Source organism: Meles meles, chromosome 13, assembly GCF_922984935.1.
Source record: "Meles meles chromosome 13, mMelMel3.1 paternal haplotype, whole genome shotgun sequence".
Classification (NCBI taxonomy): Eukaryota; Metazoa; Chordata; class Mammalia; order Carnivora; family Mustelidae; genus Meles; species Meles meles.
In genome coordinates, this window is record NC_060078.1 from 5,836,116 (window position 1) to 5,849,027 (window position 12,912).

Genomic DNA, 12,912 nt, shown 5'->3' on the forward strand with positions numbered 1-12,912 from the left:
ACAAAGAAACGATCCTAGAGGCACAAAAGCTAGTAACTGGCAGAACCAGGATTGAACCCTCAACTTTTTAACACTCTGGCATTTTAAGCTCTACCTAGTACTTTCCAAATTTACTTGGCCACAAAAACTTTCTTCACAGAATACCTCATAGATGTAGTATTCGTTGAATACACTGTAGAAAATGCTAGTATAGAGTGATCAGTCTAATAAAAATTTCTGATTTCTTCTTAGAAGAAATAATTAGTCTCAGTTTCACAGTAAATTCTAACCTGCTTTCTAGGTAAAGTATTGAATGTAGGTTTATTAAATACACTTTTTTAAAAAATTTTTTATTTTTTATTAACATATCACAGCACTCACCATACCTTCCCCAATGTCCATAACCCAACCACCCTCTCCCTCCCCCCCTCCCCCAGCAACCCTAGATTAAGAGAGCACTGACTTACTTTTTATAAGCACATTTAACGTTGTATCCTGCAGCTGAATTTAAGACAGGGATTCCAAGATCTTGGTAGACTTGTTTCCAAACAGCTCCACTTTCAATCTAACAAAGTAAAATGAAAACTCCCAAATTAAAAGGTTGGAATATAATAAAATTTTTATTAATGCAGCATATATATGTTTACATGTGTTGGTTCTGGTCTCAAAGGAATGAAAGTAACAATAAATTCTAAATGGAAAAACTTGGTTTACAACAACATTTTAAAGTTTTAGTATTCTAATAAATATCAGAATTACAAATGTTGACATATTATTAGGCCATTTCATTTTTAAATTAGCCCTGACATAGCACGTAAGAAAATATTCAGGTTTCTAAATCAAAATTTGTAATGAAGAGCTACAGATAAAATTCCTTAAGTATTAGTTCCCATAAAACCTATAAGCTTAATAAATCAAAGCAGTTCTAAGGAACTTAATAATTAACATTTTATTACACAAAATCCTTTTTCCCCCCAGAATAATCTTAATTGAAGGGACACCATATATCATGGCAACCTTAAGATAATTTCTTTGGTTCAACGAAGATTTTTTCTGCATGTTTCTACATATACACATGTATATGTACGTGTGTGTGTACGTGTGCATCAGATAGAATGGAAGAGATTAAGGATATAAAGAATATTAACTCTCAAGGACCTTACAGTCTAGTGGAAAAGATACAGAGGACGAACTTCTACCAATATGGTTGTGCTGTGACTCAGACATACACAGGTGGTCTATTAAAGTTTGACAAACTTAACAATAAATCAAAAAGCTCATTTGAAAGAATCTTTAATTAAATTTAAATTTGGTCTAAGGAAGCTACCTGGTTCTAACCTGTGCTTTCCATTTTATTTTCCTTCTACTCTTTAAGTTTTTATTAGTATATAATTTTAAGTAATTTTTGGACAAGAAAACATGTTGTATGAAAAACATGTTTCATTTCTAACTGTAATACTTACATTATCAAATCCTCCAAGCTTGTGTACAAGTCTGAATAACTTAAAGAGATTCAAATTTCGATATCCAAGTACGGGCCGTTTGTTAATAGGTGTGCCTATTAAAGAAAATACAAAATATATTATAACCATGCTACATTTTTTACTTAAAATTATAAGATTCAGGTATTACCAATGAATATCTGAATACATATAGTACAAAGTGTATATATGAAAAAACAAATCCCTTAATCAAAATATGATGTCTACTTACTTAAGCCCATTTCATTTTTTAAAATTTCTCAAACCAGATTTTGGAAACCTTATATGATTTCATTCCATTTTCATTTCCTTGATGAGCAAAAGAATAAATAGTCCATAAACCAAAATAAAATACCAACGAAACAAAATTTTTTTAAATCAAGGAAACAAGGTTTAGTAGAACTGAAGAAAGGGATAAGATAATTAACAGGCAACAGCTTCACAATGAGGGTGATTTTCACGATACTTACTTTGTATGTTATTAATTGGTTCCTAGTCTAAACAATGATTCCAGGATGAAACTATACAGTTTTGTTTCTTTCTAAAGATACTTATTTATTTATTTGAGAGAGAGAGAGTGCACGGGATGAGGGGGTCAGTGGCAGAGGGAGAGAGGCACTCTCCCTGCTGAGCGCAGAGCCCAACATGGGGCTGGATCTCATGACTCATGAGATCACGACTTGAGCTGAAACCAGGAGTCGGACACTCAGTTGACAGAGCCACTTAGTTCTGTTTCTTTCTAATGTGGACCATGCAAGGCGAGGACACTAAAACTACCAAACCATTAGAAAGTGGTAGAGGAAATAATGGGATGGAGACATAACTGTGGCCCTTTCAAAACAACCTATGACTGGGATGGTCATATTTTATCACTCTTTCTAATATTAACTTTTAAAATTTTCTTCATTTTTTTATTTATCTTATACAAAAGCCTAGGAAATTGCTTACACTCTTAGGCCAAACCTCTGTCACACAAGGAAATAAGACAAAAGCAAAGACATTTCCTATCAAATAATAAAAAGATATAGGTATCTTTTTATATGTGGCCACTATCACTTATGAGAGCAAAAGACAGAGTCAGCTTCTACTTATCAGCAATACAAATGAGGATTTAAAAAACATTAATTCCCATCCTGCAAGAAAATTAATTCCCAGAGTATGGTGGCACTTTTTTTTTTTTTTCTTTTTTTTAAAATATTTTATTTACTTAACAGAGAGAGAGGTCACAAGTAGGCAGAGAGGCAGGCAGAGAGAGAGGGAGAAACAGGCTCCTCACTGAGCAGAGAGCCCGATGTGGGGCTCGATCCCAGGACTCCGAGACCATGACCTGAGCCAAAGGCAGAGGCTTAAACCACTGAGCCACCCAGGCGCCCCTATGGTGGCACTTCTAAATACTATTCATATTGTCCTCCTCAAGCTAAAAACTTTTCCGCTTCTCCTCACTTCCCTTTCTAGCACCTTCCCAGGAAAGGACACACTATATTCTAAACAGCAGAAAACAGCAGAGTAACAGGGGCACGGTGACTAGCGGACTAGGTCACGACCGGAAACTAAAGGTTAGCACCCACACCACTTTCCCTTGCATTTCCTTAACATTGCATTTCCACAAATCCTTGCATTTCCTTAACAACATTAGGCAGATTCAAACGGCTAAACCAAGGCTTACCTTGAGACTCTGTAAACTTTCTCTACATCTAACTCTTTGGATGGTTTAATTCTCTGCTTAGTTCTGTGTGGCTGGGTCACAAGAAGACTTATGGCCCATCTTAGATTATGATGTCTCCCTCCCTCTCTCACTCACATGTACACATACAGACAGATCCTAAGTATATCAAACAGTGATTCTGGAGAGGGAGGCTTTTAACTAAAAGCACCTATGTAGGTGCAAATAAAATGGTACTATGATTCCTATTCTGCTACTGCTCCCTAGTACTAAGAGTTCTTTGGGGACCCATAGATGGCGGGCCAGATAGCCACGACAGAATTCAGGCCATATGGGTCCATGGCCATAATATGCGTCAAAATACTATCAAAGTCCTCATTCCATTTACTGTATGATAGGTACTATGCTAGGTGCTGGTGATGCTGCCAATTAAGACAGCCATCATGAGTCAGGTGACATGAAGCTTAAGAACAGAATTCTTAAGTATTAATTACCTACATAATACATTATAACATTAACCATGAATTTAAAAAAAACTTACCTCTATCCTCCATAAATTTGTATAACTGCTGAAGAAAGTTCTCCCTTTCTTCTGGAAATGGTTCTATTTCTTCCTAATTTTAGTTACAGAAGAAGAAAGTATTATTTTTCTCAAGGAAGCAATTTAATAATACATGATTTCCTACCAACAGCAGAGACTAGTATTTACCAAAATGTTTCAAAGGCTTTTTTTTTTAACCAAATAAAAATTATTTCTTAACACTAAGCTATTCAAAACCAAGCAAGTCTAGACATTTTATGCTTTCCAAAGGAATATGTCCTAAAAGGTATCTCAACAGTGACAATTCCAAATGTAAATTCTCATATAAGTGAGACTTAGCAAGATGGCTCATGAGCTTTTTACCATATCAGATATCTATTCTTTAAATCAGGGCCACAGGCTCAAGAAGACCTATTCTCGCTTATATTAAGTCGGGTCAGGGTTTAACATCAAAACCGACTCCTGCTGCTCCTCCAGAACTATACAGGCGTGGGTCCCCTTAGCTGTAACACAAGTATCCTTCATTGTATAAAGCCCCACTGTATAGCACTTCAAGCTTATAAAATCAGTAAAGTGGGGAACAAACTTGATCTACAATACCTGAAGATTCAGACTTAGGGAAATCTTCAAGTAATAAAATAGTTCCCCGATTTATCAATTACAAGGGAGGGACTAGCTTCTTGCTGCTGTGGCCAGGGGCTGTGGCAGTAGGGAGCTGGTCCTGAAGCGACCTGCAAGGAGCAGGGTAGCAGGTGAGACGGAGGAACTCATCAACTCAGTGACTATCACCCATTCAACACACCACTTAATGAGCACCAGTAAGTGTAGGCACTATGCTAGGTGCTGAATCAAATAAAAGAAAAATAATAAGTGATGGAGAACATGGTCATTAAAGAACATGATCAGGAGTAACTGCAGAGAAAGTGATTCAAAATCCACACTTGGGGTTACAGTTACTCTGACTGAAACAAATGCATCTTTGATGGTAAAACTTAAGAGCATACTTTTCAATGTATAGTCTAAATAAATCTATCATTTTAATTTTTTAAAAATCATGTGTCTAATGCCATTGTTTTGACATTTACCCCTTTATTCTAAAAGCTAGCAAAGCAAAGGCAGGCAAGTTAAAAAGCAGAAATAAAATCCATGTTGATAAACTTTTAGGTCTGCTGGTTGAGCACAGAAGAATAAATAACAATTATTAACTTGTTCATTAAAAAAAGCTGCACTTCTCAATTTAAACATGGGCCACAGAAGCTAGGCTTTGGTAAAGTAATCAGATACAAATCTAAGGGAATCTAACTTTCTAGATATTATCTTAAATGCCCCCGATACAGTATCTGACTTTTCATAAACTGCCAAATGTATTCCTGTCACAAAAATCTTTCAGTGAAGTTTGTATTTAACTTAAAATGTTTAAACTGGAAACCAGGTTTGCTTTTACAAAAACACTTATAAAACACAAATCTAAGCAACAAAAATTTTAGTAACTAGTATTTATTGACTCTCATTTATTTACATGTTATACATTCTGACAGACACCCTCGAGTAACACAGGGTCTTTTACCCTTGAGGAGCGTATAGGGGAGAAAACAGGTGATACGTGTGTGGGTCGGGGGAAGGGGCATAAATAACAAAAACATGCACAAGGAACGGTATCAGGTTAGGCCAGCAAATAAGAGTGACTGACTTTCCTCAGGTGAGGGAGGTGATGCTTCACAGAAGGCTTCCCTTTACAGAGGCGACATGTGAGTAGGGTTCTGAAAACTGAACAGGAGTTTGCCAGGCTAAGTGGGGGAGAACAGGGAAGAGCAGTGTAGGCAGAGGTACTGGTATGTGTACAGGTTGAGCAGAAACAAGGTATATAATTTAATATGGTTATAGCATCAAGTTCAAAGTGGCAAGGTGTGCCAAGAGAAGTGATCCGAAGGTGGGGCCGGACTATAAGAGAGGTTCTGTAAGTGAAGCTTGACTTCTGGGTGAAAAGAACCTTTGGGGAGGTTTTAAGCAAAGGATTGCTTGTTCATTTTGGCATTTAAAAAAAAATTTTTTTTGAGATTTTATTTATCTATTCGACAGAGAGATAGATCACAGGTAGGCAGAGAGGCAGGCAGAGAGACAGGAGGAAGCAGGCTCCCCACTGAGCAGAGAGCCCGATGCAGGCCTCCATCCCAAAACCCTGGTTCATGACCTGAGCCAAAGGCAGAGGCCTAACTCACTGAGCCACCCAGGTGCCCCATTCTGGCATTTAAATTTTTTTTTTTTTTACTTTATTTGAGAGAGGGAGAGATCATAAGTAGGCAGAGAGGCAGAGAGAGAGGGGGAAGCAGGCTCCCTGCCAGGCAGAGACCCCAACATGGGGCTCGATCCCAGGACACTGAGATCATGACCCGGGCCGAAGGCAGATGCTTAACCCACTGAGCGACCCAGGCGCCCCCCATTTTGACATTTTAAAGAGAATGCAGTGGGGAGACTGAAGCTGAGAAACTCCTACACTACACACTGTCACCGCAAAGCACTATGTCATAAAACACAAAGTCTAAAACAATCCTATTTCATCAATAGTTGTTTATTACAGTTAGATGGCAGAATAACTTACCTAAAATATTATATATTGACATTAAATTATTAGTTTCCTGAAAACATTCAGTCCAGTTCCCTTAATGATCACATATAGACTTCACTATCTGCACCATTCACCAGTAGCTTTTAAGCAGTCATTCAATAGAACATTAACGAGTACAGCGGTGCAGTATCACCAGTAATATCATGGACATCTTTTGTTGGTACTTATCACTGCTAGACCTAAAGTACCATTTACAGTAAAATCTAAAACTTCATCTTCTTGATCCATATAAATTCACAAATGCCTTATTTATGATCTAATTAGAACTATCCACCCATTTGCATTAGATACAATTTAAGATCCTCTGAATCAAAGAGATGTTAATCCTTTTTGCTGATTAATCTTTTAATAATACTAGATGGACAACGTATTTTATACTTCTCTAGGTACTTCAATAAAATATGCAGATGAACACACAGTAGGAGGTGAGAGCTGGCCACAGGACGATGAAAAGCATGTGAAAGCAGCACTCTGCCATATTAGGTGGGTATTTCCCTTATTATCTGATAAACCAAAAGCATGGCAAGATTAACAAACATTTCTGAGGTTACTGAAATAACTTAATAACTTTTTATTTCCCAAGACCATATTTCTATTTTAAATAAGCAAGCAAACTACTTGGTTATGATGGATAGCACAAGCACATTTTTATTGTGAAATATTTCTAATACTAAAAACATTGAAGTGATTGATGACTTTGTGCCAAATCCCAACTCACAGAGGAAACCCAACTGTTTCTCTGCATTTCATTAGACATCAACTGATTGTCCTTACCTCTTCTTCACTGCTATTATCCTCCTTTTCCTTTTCGTCATCTTCCTCCTCCTCCTCTTCCTCCGCCTCACTGCTAGAACTATCTTCCTTCAGTTCAGTCTTCCAATTAGCAGGAATAGTTCTACTTTTATGAAACTCAAGGGCCTGATCAAAGGCTGCAGAGAGGACCAAAACTGTGTGAACTGGAGAAATTAAGACAACTGATTTGTCTAACAACATTAAACAAGATAAAAAAATTAACCACTGTGCTAATACCACAGACATTTATCAAGTGTTGGCTGTGGGCCAGGCATGGTGCACTGTAGTGACTCATTTAAAACCCAGCAGTCCTAAGCATCAGGCACCCAATTTATAGATGGCAAACTATTGTTACTGGAAGGTGACTTAGGGTCAAACAAATACAAAGGAAAAGAGCAGTTTTCTTCTTTTAAAAAAAAATTAAACATGCCTAGTAAAAACAACTTTAAGATAGGTAAACTTTCTGGGGCGCCTGGATGGTTCAGTGGGTTAAGTCTCTGCCTTTGGCTCAGGTCATGATCCCAGGGTCCTGGGATGGAGCCCCGCATCAGGCTTTTTGTTCAGCAGGGAGCCTGCTTCCCAGCAGCCCCCTGCCTGCTGCTCTGCCTACTTGTGATCTCTCGATCTGTCAAATGAATAAATAAAACCTTTTTAAAAAATTTCTAAAAATAGGGGCACCTGGGTGGCTCAGTGGGTTAAGCCGCTGCCTTTGGCTCAGGTCATGATCTCAGGGTCCTAGGATCGAGTCCCGCATCGGGCTCTCTGCTCAGCAGTGAGCCTGCTTCCCTCTCTCTCTCTCTTTGCCTGCCTCTCTGTCTACTTGTGATCTCTCTCTGTCAAATAAAAAATCTTAAAAAAAAAAAATTTTTTTTTTAAATATAGGTAAATTTCTAATCATTGGTCCAACAAGTGATTACTAAACAGCATTATATACCAAGCACAAAGCCACTGTAATGAACATACAATAGCTGAAAATGTACTATAGATATATTATCTTCATTCCTAGTAAAACCTGAATTAAAATTGTATCAATAATTAGTTTAAACCAAAATTAGCAAGACATAATTATTTTTCTTTTACAATACATGGACAAGAACTCTAAGCCACAGATTCTTGATTTTTAACTAGTCTACACAGCATCTTATCAGATTTGATGAACCTGAGCAATCAGAAAGTTCTACAATGCCAAAAATCAAGTAAGAAAGGCAATTATGGCATATTCCTCAATAAAATATTATTGTTATACTATGAGAAGTGCCAAATCAAAATTACTTTTGATTCCTGTTTCTATAATCCTCGGGAACTAATGTTTTATTTACTAGGCAAAAGCAAGTCTATAGTAATTGCCTGATGATCTAGTTCCTTCCCACTCCTAGATTACTGCCCCAATTATATGCCAAAGATGAAAAAGCAGCCCTGTAATAGCAAAAGACACATGGATTTACAAAAGTGTAATTCATACAGAACCAAATAGAACTTCAAAGACAGAACTTCAAAAATATGTACTTTTTAAAGAGCAAAAGAAAGTTTGATCTTCAAAAACACTTCAGCAATTTTTAAATTAGCCATAAATTATCCCAAGATTATCCTTACCTTGTTTTAATATAGCATCAGGCTTTGGTGCAGTGTCACTAGTAATTTCATGGACATCCTTTCTTGGCACTGAAGTACTACATTATTTGTTTTAATTAAAAAAAAAAAAAAGGCCACAAAAACACAACAGAGATTAAGAGGCCAATCACGCACCACAGAAAAGATACTGAAAATATGGAAACATTAATATTTACAATGAAAGTGACTGCACAGTGTTGCAATTCCCAAATAAAATGCTGGACAGGATGTTAAAATATGTAATCACCAACAGAATGACCCCTCCTTGAGAGATGTTTTACAAGGTATTCTCAAATATCAGAGTCCCTCCCTGCCTAATGCAATAATGAAAATATTGATCCTGCTATCCAAAATAATAATAAATGACAATACCTGGATAGCAGGATCAATCCTATAAAAAGAAGTCAAATAGTAAGAATTTGCCATTGTCTTGGGATGATCACAAGAGATTACTAAATTTAAGACTGGAAGAAAATGTACATATTTATTATGTAAATGTTCTTTTAATAATTGTTTTTAAATTGGAGTCTAGGCTCAAAAGCAAACTTCTAATATATAATTTAAGATCCTTCATGGAACTTCCCAGCCATAGGGAGGATGTCAGATCCACGCAACTGGGAGAGTTTCTATCATATATATCACATCTACCTCCTATTTTACAATAATAAATCATTGTTCTCCATCATTCAGCTCTTTTGCATTTGGCTTAAATCAATCTACAAAAGCCTGAGAACTACTCCAAATACATTTTTCAACTTGCCTATTATTTTAACTTTTTGTTTTAAAAATTTCAAAAACATACAAAAGGAGATAGAACAGCGCAATGAACCACCACCACATACCCATTATCCAACTACAATAATCATGAACTCATAGTTACTAGTTTCATTTACATCCTTAGCTACTTCCTCCCACACCATGTGGTTATTTTACAGCAAATCCCAGATATTATTTAATTTGATTTATAATATACTTTATTATAAAGCTTTAAAATTCTTTTTAAAAATCATTAATACCATTACTACACATTTAAAAATTAACAGTAATTTCTTAATATCATCAAACTAGTATTCAATTTTAGTTTTCAAAACTCTGATTACCTCAGTTTTGTTAAAGTGGATTTCATAGATAGCAATCAATTATTAGATAGAGGAGATATATTTAAATTTGCCTCAACACATCACCAGCTACTATATAGGCAAATATTGACAAACTAGGTAAACTCTGGGATTTAAAAAAAAAATGATCAAGGAAAGCAGACTTGTAAGACCACTTAAATGATAATGTGAAAAATGACCACACTTTGAAACATTCTGTATGATGAAAAGTAAAAGTGTAAGCATTAGAAATAACTAATTTATCATTTGTCATCCTAACTTGGAAAAACGGCATATTTTTCACCCCTAGTGAATCATACTTACAATTTGCCATCTTTGAAAGATCGAACAAGAATATTGTCTTTTTTCACAGCAATTTCATCACTACAATCTGGACAGACCACCTTTTAAAAAAAGTGTGAAACTATTAGAACTAAGAGCACATGTATAGATATTTACGTGTCAACTATGTAAATCCTTTCAAAAAACAGTTTCAGCTTAAAGTTTAAAAACTAATTTTAGTTTGTAAACAGCTACACGCACGTGGGAATATGCACAAGTAATTTTAAATTTACAACCTCTAACCCTCCAGCTCTCTGGATTCCCCACATCGTTTTTGGCATAGCTTGTGTCGGAAGCAGAAGCAAGGCCATGCCTAGACTGACGCTGCGGACCAGTTCTAGTCAGAAAGAGGACGCCGGCATGAAAGTGCAGTCTGGGCCGGACCGCAGGTAAAGGCTGAGCCTTCACAGAGGGTGTGTGCCAGGCTAGGAAAATAGTGGGAACCAAAACGGGAGCCAGTATCAGATGCTCAACCAGAGCAGTCTCGATCTTAAAGTGAGAAATGAGGTTCTACTTACTACTTACATTTAAATATATAGAAGAGGCACAAAAATTTCTTCGTAATACCACCCACTCTAAAAAGTAAACATTTTTAAAAACACATGGAGGCTGTGTGGGACTGATCACTACCCAAGGGAGGATTTAGCTGGAGCCACCTCAGCTGCCATTTAAAGTGAGGTTAAAGCCGGTCTTCCCAAAGGCTGCTTCAAGATGCCTATGAACTTTTAGCATTCTAATTCCAAGACAGCCCACTGTGCATACCAAGAACAAGTTAACAGAATAGCTATATTTCTAAATGAAAAATGAGCTAAGAAAGTATGACAGGTTTGTCTGAGGGATGGGCTCATTGGCTCTGAGATGACACAACGGTACATAAAGGCACATACTCTCACCACAGGTCAGAAAGCAGCTAGAAATAGGTTTGTTCTATCCGGTTTTTAAGGAGTTAGTTAACATTTTCCGTAACTGCAACTGCATTGTACTAGGCATTCTTTTAAATGTTGATGGCCTTCTGAATGAACTCCTTGATCAAAATCTTTTATACATTATTAGCATCAAGGGGAACTTCCCCATCATTTCAAATAAAGTCCTGAAGTAAATACTTAGCATTTGCTCATATACTCATCTTGTCACTCTATAGGTACTGACACCTCGAGCTACTGTACTAGATGCCAGAAAACAAGAGACCAAGACAGTCACTGCTTGTCCCCTACAGTCGGGAAGACAAGCACTAAACAAGTAAGTGCACGTGTATTTAACCACTACTGCGTGAAGTCCTTCTCTAAGGAGCCAGGGACCACTTTCTTGAAGACACAACATTTAAGCTCAGTTTTCAAGACTGAATAGGAACTGGCCTGACAAAGGAAGTACGTGGATTCACGTGTGCATAGTAAAAGGGGTTTACTGCAAGCAGTGGAAACAAATAATGGGAAGGTCCAGAGACAGCAAGTACTGGAACCCATCCCAGAGAGCAAAAGGAGGTCAGTGTGGCTAACTTTCTGCTTGGACTGATTAAGGGAAATAAGAAGGCTTCAGATTTTTCTAGCATTTTAGGCCATGTTAACTCTTAGGATAAAATCTAAAATCTTTAAGGAAAGACTCTGAAGCAGGAAACTGTCATAACAGATTTGCCTTTTAAAAATTACTTTGAAAGGGGTGCCTGGGTGGCTCAGTCAGTTAAGTGTCTGCCTTCGGCTCAGGTCATGATCTTGGGAGTCCCAGGATTGAGTCCCACATTGGGCTCCCTGCTCAGCGGAGAGCCTGCTTCTCCCTCTGACCTCTCCCCTCTCATGCTCTCTCTCTCTCTCCCCTATCCTCTTCCTCAAATAAATAAATAAAAATAAAATCTTTAAGAACAATTAAATGAAAATACTTTGAAAAAATGAAATAAATAAAAATTACTTTGGGGGTGACTGGCTGGCTCAGTCAGAAGAGCATACGACCCTTTATCTTGGGGTCTTGAACTCAAGCCCCACATGGGGGAGTAGAGATTACTTAAATAAATAGAACTTAAAAAAAGAATAAAATAAAATAGAATAAATAAAATGGAATAAAAAATTCCTTTGGCTGTTGTAAAGAAAATGGGCTAGAGAAGGGCACGAGTTGAACGAGGTGAAGTCACCACAATCACCCCAGTGAGAGAGGCGGCGACTTGGATGGAGAGCTGAGGCAATGGCATATTAACAGAAAGAGAGTATCAGAGGCAACTTAGGGAAGTGACGGGCTGAATGAGCAGAGGACGCTCAGGTTTCTGCCTTGTGCAAATGATGTCATTCACTGTGAGAGGAAACACTGGAGAAGGGCCAAGTTTGGGAAGAAGGGAGGAGAGAATACATCTAGTTTTAAACGTTATTATGCTTTGAGATGGCTGGAGGACATCCAAATGGAGAACCTGAATAGATACCCAAAGTCCAGAGGTCAGAATGGAAATCTGAACTCTAAGATATAAACTTGGGACTCAATAGCCTAAGTATCAGGGGCTTAAACCTGGGTCTAAAACTGTGAACAAAATCTACCTTTTTCTTTTTTTGTCATGGGTTTTGCAGTCCTCCACTCTACCAACTGAGCTATTGAAGGACTCACTCTCTTATGTGTTTCAAAAACTACACATATGGTAGCTTTGGCCAGCGCTGGTGGTGGTGGTGTGTAAATGGGTTCGCTTTCCATTCCGTCTCAGGAACAATAATCCATACTTCATCCTGTTCACCCATGTGTGTGACTGTCTTGGTCCCTAAGGCATTCTTATCTGATAACTCTGCAACCGATACTATAAAAGGGGA

At 37.4% G+C, this 12,912-nt stretch overlaps 1 protein-coding gene across 6 annotated transcripts in view; it reads right to left on the bottom strand.

Annotated features, from left to right (window-relative positions):
- Nucleotides 1–12,912, bottom strand: part of ARID4B (AT-rich interaction domain 4B) — a 148,285-nt gene that overhangs the window by 48,252 nt on the left and 87,121 nt on the right. For all 6 annotated transcript variants that reach the window (XR_006821207.1, XM_046026560.1, XM_046026559.1 and 3 more), the window contains exons 9-14: nt 10,115–10,194; nt 8,676–8,752; nt 7,065–7,219; nt 3,665–3,737; nt 1,443–1,537; nt 447–544 (exon numbers count right to left, since the gene is read on the bottom strand). Coding sequence is in view for 5 of the 6 variants with exons in the window: in XM_046026560.1 (XP_045882516.1) it covers nt 447–544; nt 1,443–1,537; nt 3,665–3,737; nt 7,065–7,219; nt 8,676–8,752; nt 10,115–10,194 (578 nt within the window). In the remaining variant the exon portion in view is untranslated. The remainder of the gene's footprint in view (nt 1–446; nt 545–1,442; nt 1,538–3,664; nt 3,738–7,064; nt 7,220–8,675; nt 8,753–10,114; nt 10,195–12,912) is intronic.